The sequence below is a fragment of the Artemia franciscana genome, chromosome 6 (genome assembly GCF_032884065.1).
Source record: "Artemia franciscana chromosome 6, ASM3288406v1, whole genome shotgun sequence".
Classification (NCBI taxonomy): domain Eukaryota; kingdom Metazoa; phylum Arthropoda; class Branchiopoda; order Anostraca; family Artemiidae; genus Artemia; species Artemia franciscana.
The window spans coordinates 7,534,457-7,558,196 of record NC_088868.1 but is presented as its reverse complement, the minus strand read 5'-3'; the positions used below and the strand labels follow the sequence as shown (position 1 = coordinate 7,558,196).

The 23,740-nt window shown below is 34.9% G+C and overlaps 1 protein-coding gene across 1 annotated transcript in view; it reads left to right on the top strand.

The window, feature by feature from the left end:
- The window catches only part of LOC136027986 (vacuolar protein sorting-associated protein 53 homolog), a 160,882-nt gene extending 144,022 nt beyond the window's left edge, over window positions 1-16,860 (top strand). Inside the window, exons 12-13 of the mRNA XM_065705496.1 lie at window positions 13,630-13,786; window positions 16,333-16,860. Of these exons, the coding sequence (XP_065561568.1) occupies window positions 13,630-13,786; window positions 16,333-16,533 (358 nt within the window). The 3' untranslated portion in view covers window positions 16,534-16,860. The remainder of the gene's footprint in view (window positions 1-13,629; window positions 13,787-16,332) is intronic.
- The last annotated feature ends 6,880 nt before the right edge of the window (window positions 16,861-23,740 follow it).

Below are 23,740 nucleotides of genomic sequence, written 5' to 3'. Positions count from 1 at the left end.
TGTAAACATAGAAAGTTTATAACAGCACAAACTGCTGTTATAAACAGCAGTATCAAAACATAACAGCATAACAGCATCAAAACAGTGGGAATTTTGTCAGTGGTCAATGGATTTATTAACTCTTGTAAACATAGAAAGTTTATAACAGCACCAACTGCTGTTATAAACAGCAGTATCAAAACATAACAGCATAACAGCATCAAAACAGTGGGAATTTTGTCAGTGGTCAATGGATTTATTAACTCTTGTAAACATAGAAAGTTTATAACAGCACCAACTGCTGTTATAAACAGCAGTATCAAAACATAACAGCATAACAGCATCAAAACAGTGGGAATTTTGTCAGTGGTCAATGGATTTATTAACTCTTGTAAACATAGAAAGTTTATAACAGCACCAACTGCTGTTATAAACAGCAGTATCAAAACATAACAGCATAACAGCATCAAAACAGTGGGAATTTTGTCAGTGGTCAATGGATTTATTAACTCTTGTAAACATAGAAAGTTTATAACAGCACCAACTGCTGTTATAAACAGCAGTATCAAAACATAACAGCATAACAGCATCAAAACAGTGGGAATTTTGTCAGTGGTCAATGGATTTATTAACTCTTGTAAACATGGAAAGTTTATAACAGCACCAACTGCTGTTATAAACAGCAGTATCAAAACATAACAGCATCAAAACAGTGGGAATTTTGTCAGTGGTCAATGGATTTATTAACTCTTGTAAACATAGAAAGTTTATAACAGCACCAACTGCTGTTATAAACAGCAGTATCAAAACATAACAGCATCAAAACAGTGGGAATTTTGTCAGTGGTCAATGGATTTATTAACTCTTGTAAACATAGAAAGTTTATAACAGCACCAACTGCTGTTATAAACAGCAGTATCAAAACATAACAGCATAACAGCATCAAAACAGTGGGAATTTTGTCAGTGGTCAATGGATTTATTAACTCTTGTAAACATAGAAAGTTTATAACAGCACCAACTGCTGTTATAAACAGCAGTATCAAAACATAACAGCATAACAGCATCAAAACAGTGGGAATTTTGTCAGTGGTCAATGGATTTATTAACTCTTGTAAACATGGAAAGTTTATAACAGCACCAACTGCTGTTATAAACAGCAGTATCAAAACATAACAGCATAACAGCATCAAAACAGTGGGAATTTTGTCAGTGGTCAATGGATTTATTAACTCTTGTAAACATAGAAAGTTTATAACAGCACCAACTGCTGTTATAAACAGCAGTATCAAAACATAACAGCATCAAAACAGTGGGAATTTTGTCAGTGGTCAATGGATTTATTAACTCTTGTAAACATAGAAAGTTTATAACAGCACCAACTGCTGTTATAAACAGCAGTATCAAAACATAACAGCATAACAGCATCAAAACAGTGGGAATTTTGTCAGTGGTCAATGGATTTATTAACTCTTGTAAACATAGAAAGTTTATAACAGCACCAACTGCTGTTATAAACAGCAGTATCAAAACATAACAGCATAACAGCATCAAAACAGTGGGAATTTTGTCAGTGGTCAATGGATTTATTAACTCTTGTAAACATAGAAAGTTTATAACAGCACCAACTGCTGTTATAAACAGCAGTATCAAAACATAACAGCATAACAGCATCAAAACAGTGGGAATTTTGTCAGTGGTCAATGGATTTATTAACTCTTGTAAACATAGAAAGTTTATAACAGCACCAACTGCTGTTATAAACAGCAGCATCAAAACATAACAGCATAACAGCATCAAAACAGTGGGAATTTTGTCAGTGGTCAATGGATTTATTAACTCTTGTAAACATAGAAAGTTTATAACAGCACCAACTGCTGTTATAAACAGCAGTATCAAAACATAACAGCATAACAGCATCAAAACAGTGGGAATTTTGTCAGTGGTCAATGGATTTATTAACTCTTGTAAACATAGAAAGTTTATAACAGCACCAACTGCTGTTATAAACAGCAGTATCAAAACATAACAGCATAACAGCATCAAAACAGTGGGAATTTTGTCAGTGGTCAATGGATTTATTAACTCTTGTAAACATAGAAAGTTTATAACAGCACCAACTGCTGTTATAAACAGCAGTATCAAAACATAACAGCATAACAGCATCAAAACAGTGGGAATTTTGTCAGTGGTCAATGGATTTATTAACTCTTGTAAACATAGAAAGTTTATAACAGCACCAACTGCTGCTATAAACAGCAGTATCAAAACATAACAGCATCAAAACAGTGGGAATTTTGTCAGTGGTCAATGGATTTATTAACTCTTGTAAACATAGAAAGTTTATAACAGCACCAACTGCTGTTATAAACAGCAGTATCAAAACATAACAGCATAACAGCATCAAAACAGTGGGAATTTTGTCAGTGGTCAATGGATTTATTAACTCTTGTAAACATAGAAAGTTTATAACAGCACCAACTGCTGTTATAAACAGCAGTATCAAAACATAACAGCATAACAGCATCAAAACAGTGGGAATTTTGTCAGTGGTCAATGGATTTATTAACTCTTGTAAACATAGAAAGTTTATAACAGCACCAACTGCTGTTATAAACAGCAGTATCAAAACATAACAGCATAACAGCATCAAAACAGTGGGAATTTTGTCAGTGGTCAATGGATTTATTAACTCTTGTAAACATAGAAAGTTTATAACAGCACCAACTGCTGCTATAAACAGCAGTATCAAAACATAACAGCATAACAGCATCAAAACAGTGGGAATTTTGTCAGTGGTCAATGGATTTATTAACTCTTGTAAACATAGAAAGTTTATAACAGCACCAACTGCTGTTATAAACAGCAGTATCAAAACATAACAGCATAACAGCATCAAAACAGTGGGAATTTTGTCAGTGGTCAATGGATTTATTAACTCTTGTAAACATAGAAAGTTTATAACAGCACCAACTGCTGTTATAAACAGCAGTATCAAAACATAACAGCATAACAGCATCAAAACAGTGGGAATTTTGTCAGTGGTCAATGGATTTATTAACTCTTGTAAACATAGAAAGTTTATAACAGCACCAACTGCTGTTATAAACAGCAGTATCAAAACATAACAGCATAACAGCATCAAAACAGTGGGAATTTTGTCAGTGGTCAATGGATTTATTAACTCTTGTAAACATAGAAAGTTTATAACAGCACCAACTGCTGTTATAAACAGCAGTATCAAAACATAACAGCATAACAGCATCAAAACAGTGGGAATTTTGTCAGTGGTCAATGGATTTATTAACTCTTGTAAACATAGAAAGTTTATAACAGCACCAACTGCTGTTATAAACAGCAGTATCAAAACATAACAGCATAACAGCATCAAAACAGTGGGAATTTTGTCTGTGGTCAATGGATTTATTAACTCTTGTAAACATAGAAAGTTTATAACAGCACCAACTGCTGTTATAAACAGCAGTATCAAAACATAACAGCATAACAGCATCAAAACAGTGGGAATTTTGTCTGTGGTCAATGGATTTATTAACTCTTGTAAACATAGAAAGTTTATAACAGCACCAACTGCTGTTATAAACAGCAGTATCAAAACATAACAGCATACAAAGAACAGCAACATAGAAAGTTTATAACAGCACAGACTTTGCCTATATACCGAGTGGGATAGATGGGTGACGTTGTAGTACTGTTCAAGGATAAAGAAGAAGATTGACTTAGGCTGTAGGGTAGGTGGGATGGATTGGTCATATTGTGTTAACGTTGAAACATAGATAATTCCCTGTAGCTTCATAAGATGAACCATACCAGTATGAACTTGTTCAAATTGACTTGATTTCCAATGGTACAAATTATATACTCTTTCCCCGAGGCTACAAAACAAAATGTGGAATACTACAAATACTACAAAAATGAGGCTACAAATACTACAAAAATGTGGAATTTCGTATTTTTTGGCAGAAGACAGGTCACTGGCGCGTGTTTATTTGTTTTTGTCTTTTTCCCAGGGGTCATCGTATCGACCAAGTGGTCCTAGAATGTCTTAAGAGGGCTCATTCTTACGGAAATAAAAAGTTCTAGTGTCCTTTTTAAGTGACCAAAATGTTCAAGTATCTGAAAGATATAACTGTTTGAAAAAGTTACGGAGGAGCCCATGAAAGTGCTTAAAGTGAAAGAAAAGGAAAGAAAGATGGATGTGGATTGACCATCCGATAAACTCATGCTGAACTGGCCTGTCACCTCAGATACTAATTTAATCGATTTGTTATATACTTTGAAAACAGGAAGGATAAAAGAAGTGAATGTTGATAGCCATACTGTTGGACCGTAGTACATATAAGGTTGAATGAGAGAGTGAAAGAGGATCTTTGTTATTGAACTAGGTAAACAATCACGAAGCTTCCAAAGAATTCCTAGTTTCTGGAGAGCTTAAGTTTCACAAGAGCACAGTGATGTTTGAAAGAAAGATTTTTTTTTTCCAATAAAATACGTGGGAATTCAACATGTCTATCAGAGGGATGAATTATATCATCAAGAGTGGTAGAAATAGTTGGAAGTACCTGACAAGAAGTACCTGATCTGGAAAAAAAATTATGTAGGTTAGATTTAGGGCAAGGCGATTTGCGTCAAACCAAGCAAAAGGTTTTTCTAGGACAGAATACATTTTCAGAGTAAGGGAAGGAATTTCTGATTTTCCATGAGTACTCTCATCAGCAAATGCAAATAGCATAGAGTCTTGAGCTGCCTCTTTAGGTGGAACGAGATTTTGATTACAAATACTACAACAACTTCGTAGATTTTACTCAGATATAGCAATGAAAAGATCATGGATGAATATAAGGAATAAAACGGGTCCTAGGATAGATCTTGAGGGACACCAAAATCAACACGGCATTGGTCTTGAAGCTGAGGGTCAATACTGATAGACCTTTCAGATAAATAAGTTTCATACCAATGATAAATGAGTAAAAGTATCTCTATGTGTTCCATCTTGGAGAGTAGGATAGCATGTGATATGCTGTCAAACGCTTTTCCAACATCAAGGAAATTGCAGCTGGAATTCTACCCTCATCAAGGGCCTTGTGAATGGATTTATGACAAGGCCCTGCAAGTATATTCTGTTGAGTGTTTAGGGCGAAAGTCAAACTGATTATAATGAAAAATTTATTTATTGATCTGCAGAAACGACAGAAGTCTAGAATAAATACATTTTTTTAAATATTACTGCAGACTGACAAAAGAGAAATTGGTCGATAATTGGAAGGATCATCTCTAGATCCACCCTTGGGAAGAAAAATTAATCTTGCGCTTTTTAGGGAACTAAGAAAAGTTCCATTCAAAAATGGTAAGTCCACGAGAATGATGAGAGGAGATAGAATAGAGGGTAATATAAACTTTAAAACCTTAGCAGGAATTTGGTCAGCTCAACAAGAAGAAGATCCTATTAGCTCAGAGACGATTCTCTGGACTTCTAACTCGAAAACATGATCCAAAGCCATCGATTTTTGACGAGAAGGACCAAGACAGTTTTGAAGTCACTATGCCAAATTTGGAGAACATCTGGAAGTAATAAGTCCACTTGGGTTACGAATTCTGGAGTTGAATAAATGTCTGTATTTTTTTACTTTTCAAGATAATGATGAGAGCTAGAGGACTTGAATGCCTTTCACAAATAAGTCTTTCTTTTTGCACTCTTAAGAAGAGCCTCAGTCATCCAAGGGACACAAGGAACTGAACGCTTGGAGCTTTTAGAAGCTGAGGTAGCACATCAACAGACCGACTTGAAGCAGTGAGGCACTCCCAGGAGGTATCAGACAATAGGAATTTCTGGTCAGAGGGATCAGACATGATAACACAGCTCGTTTTAGGCATTAAATTAGAAAAATTATTGTCAATTAATGTGGCAGATGTGTCAGTAACTCTAGTAGGAACAGTTATACAAATAAAGGTCTTAAATGATAAAGTGGAGGATATAAAGCCACAAGAATTTGTATATGTTTTTTACAGGTCAATATTGAAGTCTTCTAAAAGGATAATTTCATAATTACTTCTGCTTATTTTATGCATAACCTTGTCAAAAATTTCTAGGAAAACAGGAATAGACCTAATTGGCTGGTGGTATGTTTTCTCAATGAAAGGTTTCTTGTTGTTAATCAAAATTTCAATGAAAACAGACTCAAAAACTCCATCCAAAGGCTTACACAGATCACTACGCCAAGCATAATCCAGATAATCAGCAATTCAAAATGATAAGCCAATTTTTCCAATGTATTTACAAACTCCAAGTTATATCCGGAAATATCTAAAAGCATATCACTGCCCTTGTGAGGAAATGTTTCACAGATTCCAATAATCTTAGGAGAAGAATTAGCTATGAAAGACTTCAAATTATTTAGAGAAGAACAGAGACCTTAAATGTTTAAATGAAGAATAGAGAAATTAATACCAGAATTCACGTTTTCAGCCCTGTCATATCTATAGACCATCTGCGGTAGAGTCACTAGTCAAAATGCCTGTTGTGCACTATTCATTCATGAAAGGACTCGAGGGATATGGTGAGGAGTCATTCGACTTTGTTGTCATCTTCATGTATATTTTTCTTTAGCTGGCCTGCATGATGTGTAGATTCTTAGTATACCAAAAAAAGAAAGGCGTTCCATGCAATAGTATCATTTAGCTGGTCTACAGAGGTGGCTGACGTTCGGTCCTGCTGTTCGCCGATTGGTTGATCGGTGGTCGGCAAACTTGGAGTATTTTCTGCTTTACATGCCATCGGAAAAGCATTGGAAAAATGTTGCGTCATCAGCGAAGTACCTCAAGATCGCAAGCTACCAAAAAAGGAAAGATATACTTGCAGAACTTGAATTCGTGTATTCATCGTCTGAGCTTTTTACAAAATTCACAGCAGTGTTTTGGAAGAACAGATTGCTTGCACATGCTCTACATGCCCAGCTGAAAAATCTACTACTCACTGATTTTACGAGACTTCTAAAACACAACATTATCATGTATGCTGATGACGTTTCTACCAGTTTGCCTGAGAACTTGGACAATTGTTTACGGGACACTGTAGGTGAGCAGGTTTAGCTTGCGTTAGATGCTCAGAAATTAATCTTAGCAGAAAGACAAGGGTGTTATCGAAGAGCGTCAAGGCATTTCAAGGAAGCTACCGAACACTTGATGAAGAACTGCACCATCTCTTCTAATAGCCTATTCGAAGTGCTTAGGTGCCTGGAGTCCACGGAAAGGAAAAGACCTAGAAGTCTATCAGATATGGCTGTGCTTCTTGAGAAATCCCTGCAGGAGTAAGTGTTGACGCTGTTAGAAGTGAGTGTGTATAAGCCAAGAATTCAGTAGAATCAACACCATCACACGTTGACCATTATTGGGATCAAGTCTTCTCAATGAGGGATGCTGTTGGTGGGCTAAAGTTTATGCTTTTTTGAAGTTTGTAAAAGCTGTGTTGGCATTATAGCACAGGGGTTGACATAAAGAGGTTTTTTTGCTCTCAAGAAGAATTGTTGCATCGTACAGAGCTTCCATGTCAGAAAGAGTCGTGAATGTGGAGCTGTGTGTGAGTGACGAATTGAACATATATGGTGACAAACCCGAAAGGTTTTCTTTTCCAAAGAATTGTTGACTTTTGCTAAGTCAGCCTGGTAAAAATACCAAGACAATCTGAAGAGCAAGGCAAAAGAAGAAGCTACTGAACGAAGCACTCAAAACTAAGAAAAAAGAAAGGGAGCTGAACCTAGTTGACATCTCTAGAAAGAAAAAGAGCTTGGTAGACTTGAGGAATCATTGCAGGAAAAGTGGGGCTCTGAAAAATAAAAATGAGCAATTGTTGATGCCTTCTTGAAAGAGGCCACCGATCGCTTACAGAGTGGTGGGTTCAAATGATTCTCTACTAGAGACTGGCATGAAAACTCGAAACAAAAAAAAACGAATCAGATGAAAAAGAGCGGGTGGAAAAGGACATACAAAAGAGGAAGTTGAAGCTGATGAACAAGTTGACGAGCAAGGACCCGAAGAAGCCGAAGAAATGAAAGAGTTAGCTTGCAAGCTGAAGTTTTATGGATTGTTTTTACTGGTCACTAGTCATGAAATTGCTTTTCTATTTTTATTTTAAGTAGACATAAATGAAAGGTTGAACAAAAAGTAAATGGAAAAACAAAGACAAATGCCCATTTCCAGGGAAAATGAGTTTATTCCAAAGCTCATGAATATGATGATTCTTAGGGTGACTTGTCCTCAGGTTTCTGATTCATGAGCATGGGATTGCTTTGACCGTGAATCGTAATCAAAATCTCTTCCCACTTTGGTCTCTTTTCTCACTCCTAAAAGACCCTTGACAGGCTGTCAAATCCCTTTTCTGATGAGAAGAAATCATTCCAAGCCCTGAACATATTAGAGAACCTTATTGTAGAGTTTTCAAGCTCCTATATACAAAAATGTGGAATTTTGTTGTTTGTTTTTTTTTGCCTGAAGAAAGGCCGCGGATGCGTTTTGTTTCAGCTGTGATTGTATAGAACCAATGGTTCTAGAATATTGGAGGATGGCTCATTTGAACGGAATTCTAAAGCTCTAGTGCCTTTGTATGTGACCAAAAAGACAGGAGGCCAATTAGGCCTCCTCTTCTGCCATTTTTTCCCTTAAGACTTCTGATTGAAATTTTAATATAGCTGTTTGATTAGGTATAGTTGAAAGATCCAATAACTGCGCCTTCAGAGGTAACTTGACCCCTCCCCCCATACTTCGTGGAGAAAGGGTTGTAAGCTACGCAATTTTCCCGTTTTTCACACATTGCCTAGTATTTGTTAATCGGAAATATACGGAATTTATTTTTCTTTTGGAGAGGGTGGTTCTCACGAGGAGACTTTCCCGTTGGAGGAAAGTTTCGCTCGATAGTTCTTTGGCCCTGTTGGTGCCAAAATTGTTGTTTTATGGGTCAAAATGCTGGAGCTTAACACTGGATTATTGTTCTCGAAGCTTCGTTATACCACCAATGAATTTAAATGGGGGCTGAAGGAAGGAGTAGTAGTCTCCAGTCATAATTGCCTCCATCATCATCATCTTTAAATTGACATGCTGAAGAACCTAAACCTAGAAGAACCCTAGAACTTTGCGCTGCTTAATTTTCTGATCAAGATTTTCATCAAACAGTTCGTGGTAACGAACTGTAGTAAGGAGCGACCCGGCTCAATAGTAAACGAAACTATAAAAAACGGAATTTCGCTACTAAAAGATATATCAAAAGAATCGGATTTTTATGCTGATTTTAAATATATAAGTTTCATCAAATTTAGTCTTTGTCATCAAAAGTTACGAGCCGGAGAAAATTTGCCTTATTTTGGAAAATAGGGGGTAACACCCCCTAAAAGTCATAGGATCTTAACGAAAATTACACCATCGCATTCAGCGTATCAGAGAACCCTATAGAAAAAATTCCAAGGTCCAATCTACAAAAATGTGGAATTTCGTATTTTTTGCCAGAAGACAATCAGGGGTCATCGTATCGACCAAGTGGTCCTAGAGTTTTGCAAGAGGGCTCATTCTAACGGAAATAAAAAGTTCTAGTGCCGTTTTTATATGACCAAAAAAATTGGAGGGCACCTAGGCCCCCTCCCACGCTCATTTTTTTCCCAAAGTCAACGGATCAAAATTTTGAGATAGCCATTTTGTTCCGCATAGTCGAAAACCATAATAACTATGTCTTTGGGGATGACTTACCCCCCACAGTACCTGGGGGAGGGGCTGCAAGTTACAAACTTTGACCAATGTTTACATACAGTAATGGTTACTGGAAAGTGTACTGATGTTATCAGGGGGATTTTTTGGGTTTGGGTGTGGGGTTCAGGGGAGGGGGCTATATGGGAGGATCTTTCCTTGGAGGAGAAATATTTCATGGGGGAAGAGAAATTCAATGAAAAGGGCGCAGGACTTTCTAGCATTACTATAAAAAAAAAACAATGAAAATATAAATATGAAAAAGTTTTTTCAATTGAAAGTAAGGAGAAGCATCAAAACTTAAAACGAACAGAGATTATTACGCATATGAAGGGTTCTAAAAATGCTTTAGCATAAAGAGCGAGGTATTTAGGAGGAGATAAATACTTCGCTCTTTATGCTAAAAATGTTTTAAATAATTTCAACTATTTATTCTACGGCCTTTCTGATTCAGGGGTCATTCTTAAAGAATTGGGATAAAACGTAACGTAAGTTACGTAAGTTATGTACGTTTGTTACGTAAGTTAATTCTTAAGTTACGTTTTTTTTTACTAATAAAAACGTTCGTTAAAAATTAAAAGATCTAGTTGCCTTTTTGAGTAACCGAAAAATTGGAAGGCAACTAGACCTCCTTCCCCACCCCTTATTTCTCAAAATCGTCTGATCAAAACTAAGAGAAAGCCATTTAGCCAAAAAAAGAATTAATATGCAAATTTCATTTTAGTAATTTATGTACGGAGAGCCAAAATCAGACATGCATTAATTCAAAAACTTTCAGAAATTAAATAAAAAAAACAAGTTTTTTTAAATGAAAGTAAGGAGCGGCATTAAAACTTAAAACGAACAGAAATTACTCCGTATATGAAAGGGGCTTTTCCTCCTCTACACCCCGCTCCTTGCGCTAAAGTTTGATTCTTTCTCGCAACTCTACTTTTTAAAACAATGATTCTTTCAAGTTTGATTCTTTCTCGCAACTCTACTTTTTAAAACAATAAAAAACTTTAGCGCAAGGAGCGGGGTGTCGAGGAGGAAAAGCCCCTTTCATATACGGAGTAATTTCTGTTCGTTTTAAGTTTTAATGCCGCTCCTTACTTTCATTTAAAAAAACTTGTTTTTTTATTTAATCTCACAAAGGAATGATCAAAAAAGCTTGTTTATATGTATATCATATATGATTTCTCTTCACAAGTACTGGTAAAGAACGAACCACATTTACTACCGCTTATCCACTTTTCAAAGTAAGCTCAGTTTTTTTTTATCAAAAACTGTGTTTTTTTATCATCATTTTTTGTAGCTTAGAAAAAGCACGTGGGTATAGCAAATTCCTTTTCAATGAGCCTTTAAACATCTCTCTGTAGTGTCCCAGCGTTCCAATAGTGGGGACTGAAAAAATAACAAAGAGGGGGCAAGTTAATAAAGAAAAAGGAGACATATCGGTGATTTCCATACGAAAAAGTGATTTTCCTTTTTACTCATAATAGGGAACAGCTAGTCTCCTAAATTGGATTGTCGGCCTTAGAGATTATAATGGTGTATTTTTCCATTTTCATCTTACACAACTTTGTGGGGTTTTTAGACTATTTTCAGACCCTTAAATTTTTTTTGCAATAAACTTTTCAAACATTGTGTGGTAATCAATTTTAAGTTTGTTACGATCTGTAACTAGCTTGTCCCTAGGGGGGAACCTAGTTGTCGGAGAATGCGAAAGTTGTCAGATAAAAAATATTACTTTGCTACATCGTTCTTTACTATAAAACTCTTACCTGTAGTCATGCAAAATTTAAAAGCGCGCTTTGAAAAAAAAAAAAAGAAAAAACTGTCAAGCAAGGAAGAATCGCCTTTTGAAGATGATTATGGATTGAATACTTTTTATTAAAATTTCAAAAAAATTATCCCAATCGGATGTCCCGTCAAAATGAAATAGCAACGTCGAAATTACCATAGTTGAAAACCCCGTATAGAAGAGTTACAGTCCCACGTCTTCAGCAACATGACAAATTTTTTCTTTGCATTAAATTGCATGAGAAACAGTAATCTGTGTCTCTTTCTTTTCTTCGTCGCTAGTGGGACACTGCAACATCATAGGGCGATGTTTAAGGGTGCAAATGTAAGCTAATTCTTATATCTACTTGCTTTCGATTAATAACAAAAGTTAAAATTAGGAAAGTGTAATTTCGACACAAACTGAATATTCATATTGAAATAGAGCAGAGATTGCTGATGAAGGGCTCTGTGATTTTTACTTTTTTTGTATATTTTGAATAGGATTATGGCTCCATTTCCAAAGCTATAAAGAGAATCACTCGAATTGGAATGACTCTTTAAGAGGATACAGTACCGTAGAGAATATTTTGTCAGCCTTAACGTCATTTCCAAATGGAGATGCCTCCATTTCCATAGCTATAAAGAGAATCACTCGAATTGGAATGACTCTTTAAAAGGCTACAGTACCTTAGAGAATATTTTGTCAGCCTTAACGTCATTTCCAAATAGAGATGGCTCCATTTCCAAAGCTGTAAATAGAATCACTCGAATTAGAATGACTCTTTAAGAGGATACGGTACCTTAGAGAATATTTTGTCAGCCTTAACGTCATTTCCAAATGGAGATGGCTCCATTCCCGAAGCTGTAAAGAGAATCACTCGAATTAGAATGGCTCTTTAAGAGGATACGGTACCTTAGAGAATATTTTGTCAGCCTTAACGTCATTTCCAAATGGAGATGGCTCCATTCCCGAAGCTGTAAAGAGAATCACTCGAATTAGAATGACTCTTCAAGAGGATACGGTACCTTAGAGAATATTTTGTCAGCCTTAACGTCATTTCCAAATGGAGATGGCTCCATTTCCAAAGCTATAAAGAGAATCACTCGAATTGGAATGAATCTTTAAGAGAATACAGTATCTTAGAGAATATTTTGTCAGCCTTAACGTCAACTGATCGTCACAAAGACAAAGGATCCATTAGCGCATCTTCCCATGGCACTAGCCATCCTCAAGAGCTATTGAGATACTGTCGTTTGACCTTGAAATTTGATTGAAACTCCGCGTGTCTTTCGTTGGCAACCTTTTCAGTCAAAGTAAGTAGCACCACAGGGATCTTTCGAAGCTGCAGAATTGATCAAATCAAATTGATCAAATGATCAATTGATCAAATTGATCAAATGATATTTCCTTTGAAATGATTTGTAGCGTCTTACTGGTAGGTATGCTAAAATATATTAAGGACTGTGCTCTCCCGAACTTTAAAAATAAAATGTTGCTCTCTTTCTGTCCGAAAAAACAAGATTCACAGTTTCTGATGACGTAAGTTTCATTCGCTCATGACATAATCTGATGACACAGTTAAAGTATATCTATCTCTGGCACAACATGCAAGAAGTCAAGTGGTTTGCTTAAGATTTCCAGGAAATCAGGTGTCGGCTTTTAGTTTACAGCTTTTTTATTCCTTTCTTTTACCCCTGTATGTTACCCCTGTCTTTTTTATTCCTGTATGTTAAGATTGTTCAATCAGTTCTAAATAGTTTGGCGACGTTAACTAAAAAAGCTTAGAATCGACGCGTTAGGGTGATACTTTAAGGTTTCGCACCGCCTTAAAACGGTAGTTTTTAACGGATTTTTTTAAAGAGCAAGATATAGATTTTAGTAAAATTGGGAGGAAGGCACTTTGAGGGGAAAACATGCTGTAAATTCACATGCTGAAGACTCGCTTTTTTATAATACATTTTTTTTACTATATTATGCTTCATTCAAAATTTCCTATTTTCCACGGTTAAAACAAAAATTTACCATAGTTTTGAATAGATTTTTAGTAAAATATGGCTTTTAATTTGTGTATTTAAAATGTATTTTTGTATTCTTAGAACATAGTCTTGACTCTTGCAGTAAATATATTTTTTTTTTAAGCTACACTAAGCTGGTTGTGAAGGGAATGACTCGTATTGAAATGATTCTCAAGCTGTTGCTCTCACCCAGTGATAAACCAGACTCCTTTATGAATTGCTATCAAAATTTTTTGCCTGATTCTGATCCAAGTGAGCTTCAAAAGGTGCTTGAAATGAAGGTAAGTTGATAGCTATTCTTAGTTTTGACAGGTATATGGGATCACTAGCATAGACACGTTCCCTATATATAAAGCCAGAGCTTTTCATCAGTCCTAGAGCCTGGAGTCAGTTTGAGGGCATGATATGAGGAATGAAGCTGCCCCCTCCCTCCACAAGCCGGAAATGTAAAATGAAGGGATGCAGCCATGTGTGGATGTGCTGCTACTGGTACTTTTTATTAAACTATGTCTAACCTATTTTAAGCTTCCATGAGAACCTGGTACAACAAATTTAGGCCGCCTGTTAGTAATCTTGTTAGTAATAGAAGACTCTCGACTCACTGCTGGCCACTTGTGAGGCTATGCGATGAGGTAAAAATAAAACACCGACTTGAAATTGAATGGCGTGGCTTCGATGTGGCGTTTAAAATTTTATCGAAACTGTTTCCGTAGACCAAAAACTATTTCTAGTTCTATAAGTTTTTAAGAAGTGAAAATAGACTAGCGAATGAAGCGTATTTTAGTTTGTTGGAGGATAAGGTAGATGTAGGGTGACCGCAGGAAATTAAAAAAATTTTAGATGAGGTAGGATATTCGTAATTTTGGAATGAAGGTAAAGGGTCAAATTCGGATACTGTGGTTGATAAGGTAAAATGAAGGTTAAACGAGGAAAGAATATAGCAGTGGCAGGTTCGGAAGGAGGCCTAAAGTTTCTAAAGTTCTAAAGTTTTTTTCTTATCATTTACAAGGGGAACGTTTCCATTTATTTTATTCATTTTAATTTATAGGTTATTTTTGCATTTGGTGCATTATAAAAATCGTCGTACGCTAAAGTTTGATTTTGTCCTAGTTCTTCAAGAACAGCTCATAAAACACAAGGGCTGTTAACAAAAGTAATTAAAAATCGTAATCAAATGTTTTTGGAAAACCTGAAAAAATATACTATTGCTATAGTGTGTGGCAAGAGTCCTATCATAAAATAAAGGCTATTACACCAGACACAATATTCATGCTGGGGCTGGATATGGTCAACATTATTGAACCAAACTCTTGGTTGATGATTCAGCCGAATCCATTGATCAATGGTGTCAAGAAATGCCTCGATTGTTTACTCTTCGATCTGATCATATTTCCGTAACCTTGGTAGTATCATTAGTAAAGACGGTGGGAGCAGTGAAGATGTTAAAAGTAGAATAGCTAAGGCTCAGGGTGTTTTCTCACAGTTAAAAAAAAAAGTTTGGAAGAATAGAAAGATAAGTCTGCAAACCAAGATTAGAATATTGGAAGATACAGTGATGACAGTGGCCAAATATGGCTCTGAAGCATGGGCGCTCCGAAAAGCAGATGAAAATTCACGAGATGTTTTCCAGAGAAATTGCCTACGGATTGTTCTGGGTACCCGGCTGACTGACCGTATTTCAAACAGTATGTTAGGTAAACAGGTTGGAGGAGGAGCGTGCTTAGCTGTGTTGGCATTAGGCGACTTGGTGCTGCAGTGAGTTAATAGTAGTAGTAGTAATATATTTCCGTAACCCTAGTTGTACACAGTCTCTTTCATCAGAGCAAATGTATGAGAACACTTGCTTTGAATTGTTCCTACCATATTAATAACAGGGTTGTTCCTGATTCAAGTTTTCTAATAACTTTCAATAAACAAATATATCCAGGTGTTCCGAAATTTCTACTTTAAGCATACAGTCAGGCAACAAATAAACCCTATGGTTACATTCTATTGGATCTCAATCAGATGTATATATCTAAATACTATATCTAAGTACAAAATACTATTTTATGGGTTTTTGAGCGTTCTAAATGAATTCCTTTTTGCTCTAAGAAAACAGAAAGACTTTAGAAAAGAAAATATTATTTCTTCAACCATTCAAGAAAGAATGATATTGACCTAAAAAGCGTGACGGAAGTGTGTTCCTACAGGTATGTATGTATTATTTTATATCTCCGGGAGAAGGGGAGGATATTTTGAAAAAAAAACATAGCCAAATATTAACAAACCCCATGGAAACTAAGGGACAAATTGCAAAAATACCGATTTTGTGGACAGGATTGAGGAAGAGGTAGTGACTTGAAGGCCCAGTGTGTGCATATCTACTTTAAAAGGAAAAAATGTTTCTTTTAACCCTCATTCATTTCATATTACCTCGTAATATTACTAAACCATCTCCTTACTAGGCCAGTAAAAATAAATTTTAAGACAATCTCCATTATTGTACAATGTAAGCAAATTTTCAGCATATTCAAAAAGGACGACATTATTCGTTTATGGTAAAGATAATTTTTTTCAAGAAATTTTTGTTTGGGCTCAGAATTTATCCTGAAATTATACTCTTTAAAATTTAAATAAAGAGTTGACGTCAAGTTCGCTTCCAGTTTGTCTTTATTACTCATTTTAGTTTCTGTTTTGTTTTTAGGTTTCATTTATTCATGATAGTGATTTATGTTTTTTTAAGTTTGACTTATTATATGACTTATTTTCACTTGTGACTCGCATACTTGCTTTTATTTGAGCTACTGGATTTTTTGGTTGCCATTTGACCTAATTTATATTTTAGGGTATTCGGAAGAATGAGCAAGGACCCTACTTAGATATATATAAAAAGACAACAGACGCAGAGACACCAAGTGATGCTGAAGTTGAAGTGAGCACCAGCGCTGGAAGTGATATGTTGAATCGACTGATCACAGCTTCTAAAACTTCCATCGACTCTTCCACTGTGAAAAAGTTGGAAAAATTAATTAAGAAGGGTCTTTAAATTGGAAATCCATGGCTGTCCTAAACAAGGCCACGTCCATGGGGGGATTGTGCAATTTTTGTCCGGCTCGTAAAAAAGCAACAATAATGCATGTAAAAAATTTTGATGCTTTTTTAGTTCTTTTTGTACCTCCCCCCCCCCCCCGAAAAATCCTAGATATGCGCTTAGTCTGTAATCGTAACGTATTCATTGCCGCAAAGAAGTTTTGAGAAATCATAATAGGAACTTGTGACTTTGAATGGAGAATGGTAGTTAATTGTTGTCAAACAAGAATAATAAAAAAGGAGACATTTGACCTTGCTGATTGAATAAAAAGATTTGGTATGACGGATGATATTAAGATTCTTGAAATGTGAAGGGTCTGTGTTCCCGAAATAAAGTTTCGAAGTATATAAATGTGAAGCTTGCTAAGATTCATTAAGTCTGAAGTTAAATTTATGTTGAAATGGGTTCTGCATAGAACCCATTTTGTTTTTAGAAGCCTAATTTACCGTCCCCTGCTGTTTTCTCTTTATACAGGGTATATCTAGCCGAAAAACCTAGAAGAGCTGACATTTTAGCTTCAGGATAGCAACTACACAAGGAAAATCTCCTGGCAAATTACCAATCACTAGCTCAGAGAAGGAATCACAAAACTGTAAATAAACTTAATTCTTGTTTTCATACGAACTTAAAATTTTTTTTAAGGATTGAATAAGAATTTGATTTTCAGCTTCTGTAAAGAGTATGATGAAGAATTTTAAATCTTTCTTTTCGAGTAAATTCAGATAAAAATTTTGAAACTTCCAAATTATTAACCTAAATGTTATGAATTTTAGAAAATTCCAACTAAAAACAATCGCTAAATATCACAAAAATATTAATAAAAATATCTAGTTATATCTCGGTCATAGTTATATCTTACATAATTGCATCTGAGACGCAACTACATTCCAGAACAAGTGTCACCACCCGGGGTTCTGATTTTTAGAATTAAATCAGTTTTTTTCTGCCGTAAGAAACGCTTTGGGAGTTTTTGTTTAACTTTATACAGTCAATTTTAGTTTATAGGTTTATTAGGGTTTTTTGTAAGAAGAAGCGTAATGGGAATGTTTGTTTAAATTTATATTGTCGAATTTTTAAGTCTTTCCTCAGTGATTAAATATTTAAAAAAATATTGTTCCAGAAGAGGTTATTTACCCCTCCTTGAAACATATATGAAATTATTGAATAAAAATGGTGATATCTCGAGTTTGTAAGAATAAGGCTAGAAGAGAACAATAGAAAAGGTATTTTTTTTCCAGTATGTTATGGCATAGGGTATTCGAGACAGAGTGTAGCTAATTAATGCGCTGAAGAAATTCACTAAAGATATTTACTTCCTTTAAATTTGTAAAATTACCATGATTTTAAAAGTTTTTATCCCTTTTCTCACAAAAATAGCAAGTTATAAAAGCTTAATAGGCTTTGTTTACCCAAATACCTGGTTTTACCAAATAATATTTTCGTATTTTACTAAATTATACAACATTATTGTAGATTCTAGAGTCTATAGTGTTGGCTTACTTGACTTGAATTTAATCTGGTCTAAGTGGCTCTCTTCTCACTGGGCGATAGATAATGTAATGGTGTTTGGCTCTATCTGGTGCTAAGTCGAGAAGTTGGGGGAGGTTCTGAACTTCTGACCATTCAATTTGTCATACCAACTTTTTGCCAGGTCGTCAGTAGGATGTATCTGTCCTTCACTAGATGTTATACTACAGAGGAATATTCAAATATTAAGAATATATGATTCGTGGAGTGATTATTTTCCCTATTCCTAAGATGCACGGCTTGCATCTTGAAGTTGAGTGAAAGAACTGGGAAATCTAAGATATATTGTAAAATAATCAAAATTGTTTATACTCTAACAGAATTTCACCAAAATTTGAGTATCGTTTGATATTTTTTGGATATTGAAAACACACCCAAGAAGTGAAGTTAGGTTAATCCTAATGAAAAATAACAAAACGTGATGATAAAATAATACTTTAGAGACGAGATTATGGAAACCTAACCCACCTTTACCCAACCTAACACAACCTCACCCACCCCAGCCTTGATTTGCAAATAGATAGCTCAAATTATACAAGTCCAATGCATGGTGTCTAAGTCCATTGCATTGTATCATCCATCAATTGTTTTTGTAGCTATAAAACCGGTTTTCTGAGATGTAATCTAAGCGCAATTCTTAAATGTGTTTCCAATAGCCGACAAGTACCAATTAATTGTATGGAAAGTTTTACAAAGATAATTCCAATTTTTCCTTTTGAGTTATATCAGAGTTACTTGTGAATCTCAAAAATAAATTGGAAATAATAAATTCATACAATTCTTCCAGTAATAATGCTTTTATAAGTTCAAGTCTGACAGTAAAACGCAAAAAAAGAAACACAAAACAAAAAAAAGTGTAAGTGAAAAAACTGAAAAACGTATTGTGTTTTTAACGGAATTTCACCAAAATCTGGATTATTGTATTTATGGGTAATTTCAGTTTTTCCTTTTGGGCTATTTAAAAAGTATTTCTTGAACCTCTGAAGCTAAAAAAAAAACGTGTGAAATAATACATTTATTCAATTGGTTCAATAATAATAAATTCATAAATTGAGATCTAACATTAAAATACAAAAATGGAGACGAAAATCAAAAGAAAAACATAGAAGTAAGTTAAAGAACTATATGTCAGCCATTTTTTACTTTTATTGGTTGACTATTTGGTTTTTTACTATTTTGACTGTATTATTGATTATTTTATGACCAAATTTGACTGTTTTATGACAATGATTATAGTATTTGATGATATTATTAGAAACCATGACGCGCTAGTTTAAGAGACCTACCTACTTATTTTCTTCATGCAAAACTGAATTTGCAGTACTGACATTTGGAAAATGATATTTGGACTAGTGATATAAGTGTTTTGCTTATAACCAAGCGAGTGGAGTATTAGCGAACATTATCTATTAGGTTTCTCCAGATATGTCACTCCTACAAAATACATAAGCCGAAGTGCTCCTCAATTACATTGGCTATCTAACAAAACTTACCCCCCCGTGCAATGCCACACGATGTCATTGGATTGGATGACGCTCCGTCCGTGCTTGGATTGGATTCAATAATGCTCCACCTGGGCAACGCCATTGAATACCGTCAGCTTTTATGAATCTAAATCATCTGATAGGATGGCTTTTGAGGTTTGCAAAAATATTTAAGTGAGAAATCTGCGAAAGTATCAATAATGTGTTGTATTAGATGGCCAGTGAAATACTGAACTTATGAACTTGTTAGAACATAACCTAGTCCTATCCATATGATTAACGTGAGGCATCGTAGTTTTAAGGCCATTTTTGAAAAAAATTGAGGATTTTGAATCACTGAGGTTATACATGAGTATATAAAATGATGGGTGATTTGTTTTTGTTGGTAGAGTGCAGGAAGGGGGCTATTATGAAGTTTTTTTTTAATGAGGATTTCGAATCACTGAGGGTGATACTCTGATAAGAGTATATAGCGAATGATGGGTGATTTGATTTTGTTTGTAGAGTGCGGGAAGAGGGCTATTTTAAAGTTTTTTTTTTAATTGAGAATTTCGAATCACTGAGGGTGATACTCTGATAAGAGTATATAGCGAATGATGGGTGATTTGATTTTGTTTGTAGAGTGCGGGAAGAGGGCTATTTTAAATTTTTTTAATTGAGAATTTCGAATCACTGAGGGTGATACTCTGATAAGAGTATATAGCGAATGATGGGTGATTTGATTTTGTTTGTAGAGTGCGGGAAGAGGACTATTTTAAAGTTTTTTTGTTTTTTTTTAATTGAAGATTTCGAATCACTGAGAGTGATACTCTGATAAGAGAATATAAGAAATGATGGGTGATTTGATTTTGTTTGTAGAGTGCGGGAAGAGGGCTATTTTAAAGTTTTTTTTAATTGATAATTTCGAATCACTGAGGGTGATACTCTGATAAGAGTATAAAGCGAATGATGGGTAATTTGATCTTGTTTGTAGAGTGCGGGAAGAGGGCTATTTAAAAAAAAATTTAATTGAGCATTTCGAATCACTGAGGGTGATACTTAGATAAGAGAATATAGCAAATGATGGGTGATTTGATTTTGTTTGTAGAGTGTGGGAAGAGGGCTATTTTAAAGTGTTTTTTTTTTAATTGAGGGTTTCGATGAGGGTGATACTCAAAAAAGAGTGTAGAGCAAATGATGGGTGATTTGATTTTGTTTGTAGGGTGCGGGAAAAGGGCTATTTTAGAGTTGTTTTTTTTAATTGAGGATTTCGAATCACTGAGGGTGACACTCAAATAAGAGTATAGAGAAAATGATGGGTGATTTGATTTTGTTTTTAGAGTGCGCGAAGACGGCTATTTTAAAGTTTTTTTTTTTTTTTTTTTAATTGAGGATTTCGAATCACTGAGGGTGGTACTCTAATAAGAGTTTATAGTAGATGATGGGTGATTTGATTTTGTTTGTAGAGGGCGGGAAGAGGGCTATTTCAAAGTTGTTTTTTTTTTAATGAGGATTTCGAATCACTGAGGGTGATACTCTAATAAGAGTATAGAGAAAATGATGGGTGATTTGATTTTGTTTGTAGAGTGCGGGAAGAGGGCTATTTAAAAAAAAAATTTCATTGTGGATTTCGAATCACTGAGGGTGATACTCTGATAACAGTATATAGCGAATGATGGGTGATTTGATCTTGTTTGTAGAGTGCGGGAAGAGGGCTATTTAAAAAAAAATTTAATTGAGCATTTCGAATCACTGAGGGTGATACTTAGATAAGAGAATATAGCAAATGATGGGTGATTTGATTTTGTTTGTAGAGTGTGGGAAGAGGGCTATTTTAAAGTGTTTTTTTTTTAATTGAGGGTTTCGATGAGGGTGATACTCAAAAAAGAGTGTAGAGCAAATGATGGGTGATTTGATTTTGTTTGTAGGGTGCGGGAAAAGGGCTATTTTAAAGTTTTTTTTTTTAATTGAGGATTTCGAATCACTGAGGGTGACACTCAAATAAGAGTATAGAGAAAATGATGGGTGATTTGATTTTGTTTTTAGAGTGCGCGAAGACGGCTATTTTAAAGTTGTTTTTTTTTTTTTTTTAATTGAGGATTTCGAATCACTGAGGGTGGTACTCTAATAAGAGTTTATAGTAGATGATGGGTGATTTGATTTTGTTTTTAGAGGGCGGGAAGAGGGCTATTTCAAAGTTGTTTTTTTTTTAATGAGGATTTCGAATCACTGAGGGTGATACTCTAATAAGAGTATATAGCAAATGATGGGTGATTTGGTTTTGTTTGTAGAGTGCGGGAAGAGGGCTATTTAAAAAAAAAATTTCATTGTGGATTTCGAATCACTGAGGGTGATACTCTGATAACAGTATATAGCAAATGATGGGTGATTTGATTTTGTTTGTAGAGTGCGGGGAGAGGGCTATTTTAAAGTTTTTTGTTTTTAATTGAGGATTTCGAATCACTGAAGGTGATACTCAAATAAGAGTATAGAGCAAATGATGTGTGATTTCATTTTGTTTGTACAGTGCGGGAAGAGGGTAGGTAGGTAGGTATGCGTTTATTTCATCAAATAAAAATTAATAAAATTGCACTTACAATGAATAATATGCTGCTCAATTTAGGGACCTAAAATGTCCCTGTTCAGCAGCAAAACTACAACAAATAAATGATAACTATTCATTCAAAATCAAAGAAATACGCAAAAAAAACAACAGACGAAACACTATACAATCTCTAAACAGCCATTTCTCATCATAAAAAAAAAGAAAGAAAAGGGATAAAATTTTAACCAATATAATTTATAATTTATTCAAAAAATAATTTTTTATTCTTACTTTAAATAACATAAGGTTTTCAGAACACCTAACACTCTCTGGAATTGAGTTCCAAATAACAACACCTACATGTTTAATCATAAACCCAGATCGCGTTGTATGCCTGATTTCACTAGTCAGCTGATCAGAGCTCCTAGTAGAATAATCGTGATAATTTGAATTATATCGATAAAAACTTCTAAAATATTGAGGAGACAATCCATTTAAAACCTGGTACACAAAAATTAAAATGTGTTGAGATTTAATACAATCAATATTCAAAATATCTAAATCTCTAAAACAATCTCAAGTATTACCATACGTAAGATACTCACCCAAACTTCTAATTGGCTTATTCTGCATAATCTGGACCCTATTTACATGACTAGAAAAATTGCTTGCTTACAATGAACAACCATACACTAAATAAGGATGGACAATTGAATAATAAATTGCTTTCAGGACATGTAGAGGAAAAAAATTATGAAATCTTCTTAAAATACCAATTCCGCGAGCCAATTTTGAAGACAAAACTTTGCAATGATGAATCCAACTAAAATTTACATCAAAATAAAATCCTAGATATCTACATTGAAAAATCTGACTAATGGAAACACCTTGTAAAGGAATACTATGACAATTATTTACAACTTTACCAATACGACTAAATATCATATAATTAGTCTTCTCAATATTCACTTCAAGAAAACTATGCTTTATGAACTGAGATTAATTCTCCAAAGCTACATTAGTCATCTCTATAAGATCTTCGACAGATTCCCCAATCACTGTAAGCGCTGTGCCATCTGCGAATGATGTAACTACGGCACCAGGAGGGTAAAAACGCATTGTATCCACGTATATAAAAAACAGTAAAGGTCCTAATACCGAACCTTGGAGCACTCCACAATTCACATTGAAGGGTTTCTCTACCACATCATCTATCATAACTTTGATGGACCTACCATGCAAGTAAGACCTAAACCAATCCAAACACTTTTCACGGACTCCCAAAAAAGCTAGCCTACTTAATAAAAGATTAAAATCAACGGTATCAAATGCTTTTTTTTAAATCTGTGAACACAGTAAGAGGGATAAGATTCCTTTCTAGGGCACTATTAACGCACTCTATTAGATGGTATGCCGCATGAACAGTTGAATGTTTAGTTCTGAAACCGAACTGTGACTCACTTAATATTCCGAGCTTGTCTAAATATTCATACAGCTGTCGATGTACTATTTTCTCGTATATCTTTGAGAATAGTGGTAACAAGCTTATAGGTCGATAGTTCGTCATATCTTGCTTATTGCCTGATTTGAACAGTGGTAGGACCTTTGCTTGCTTAAGCGCTTCAGG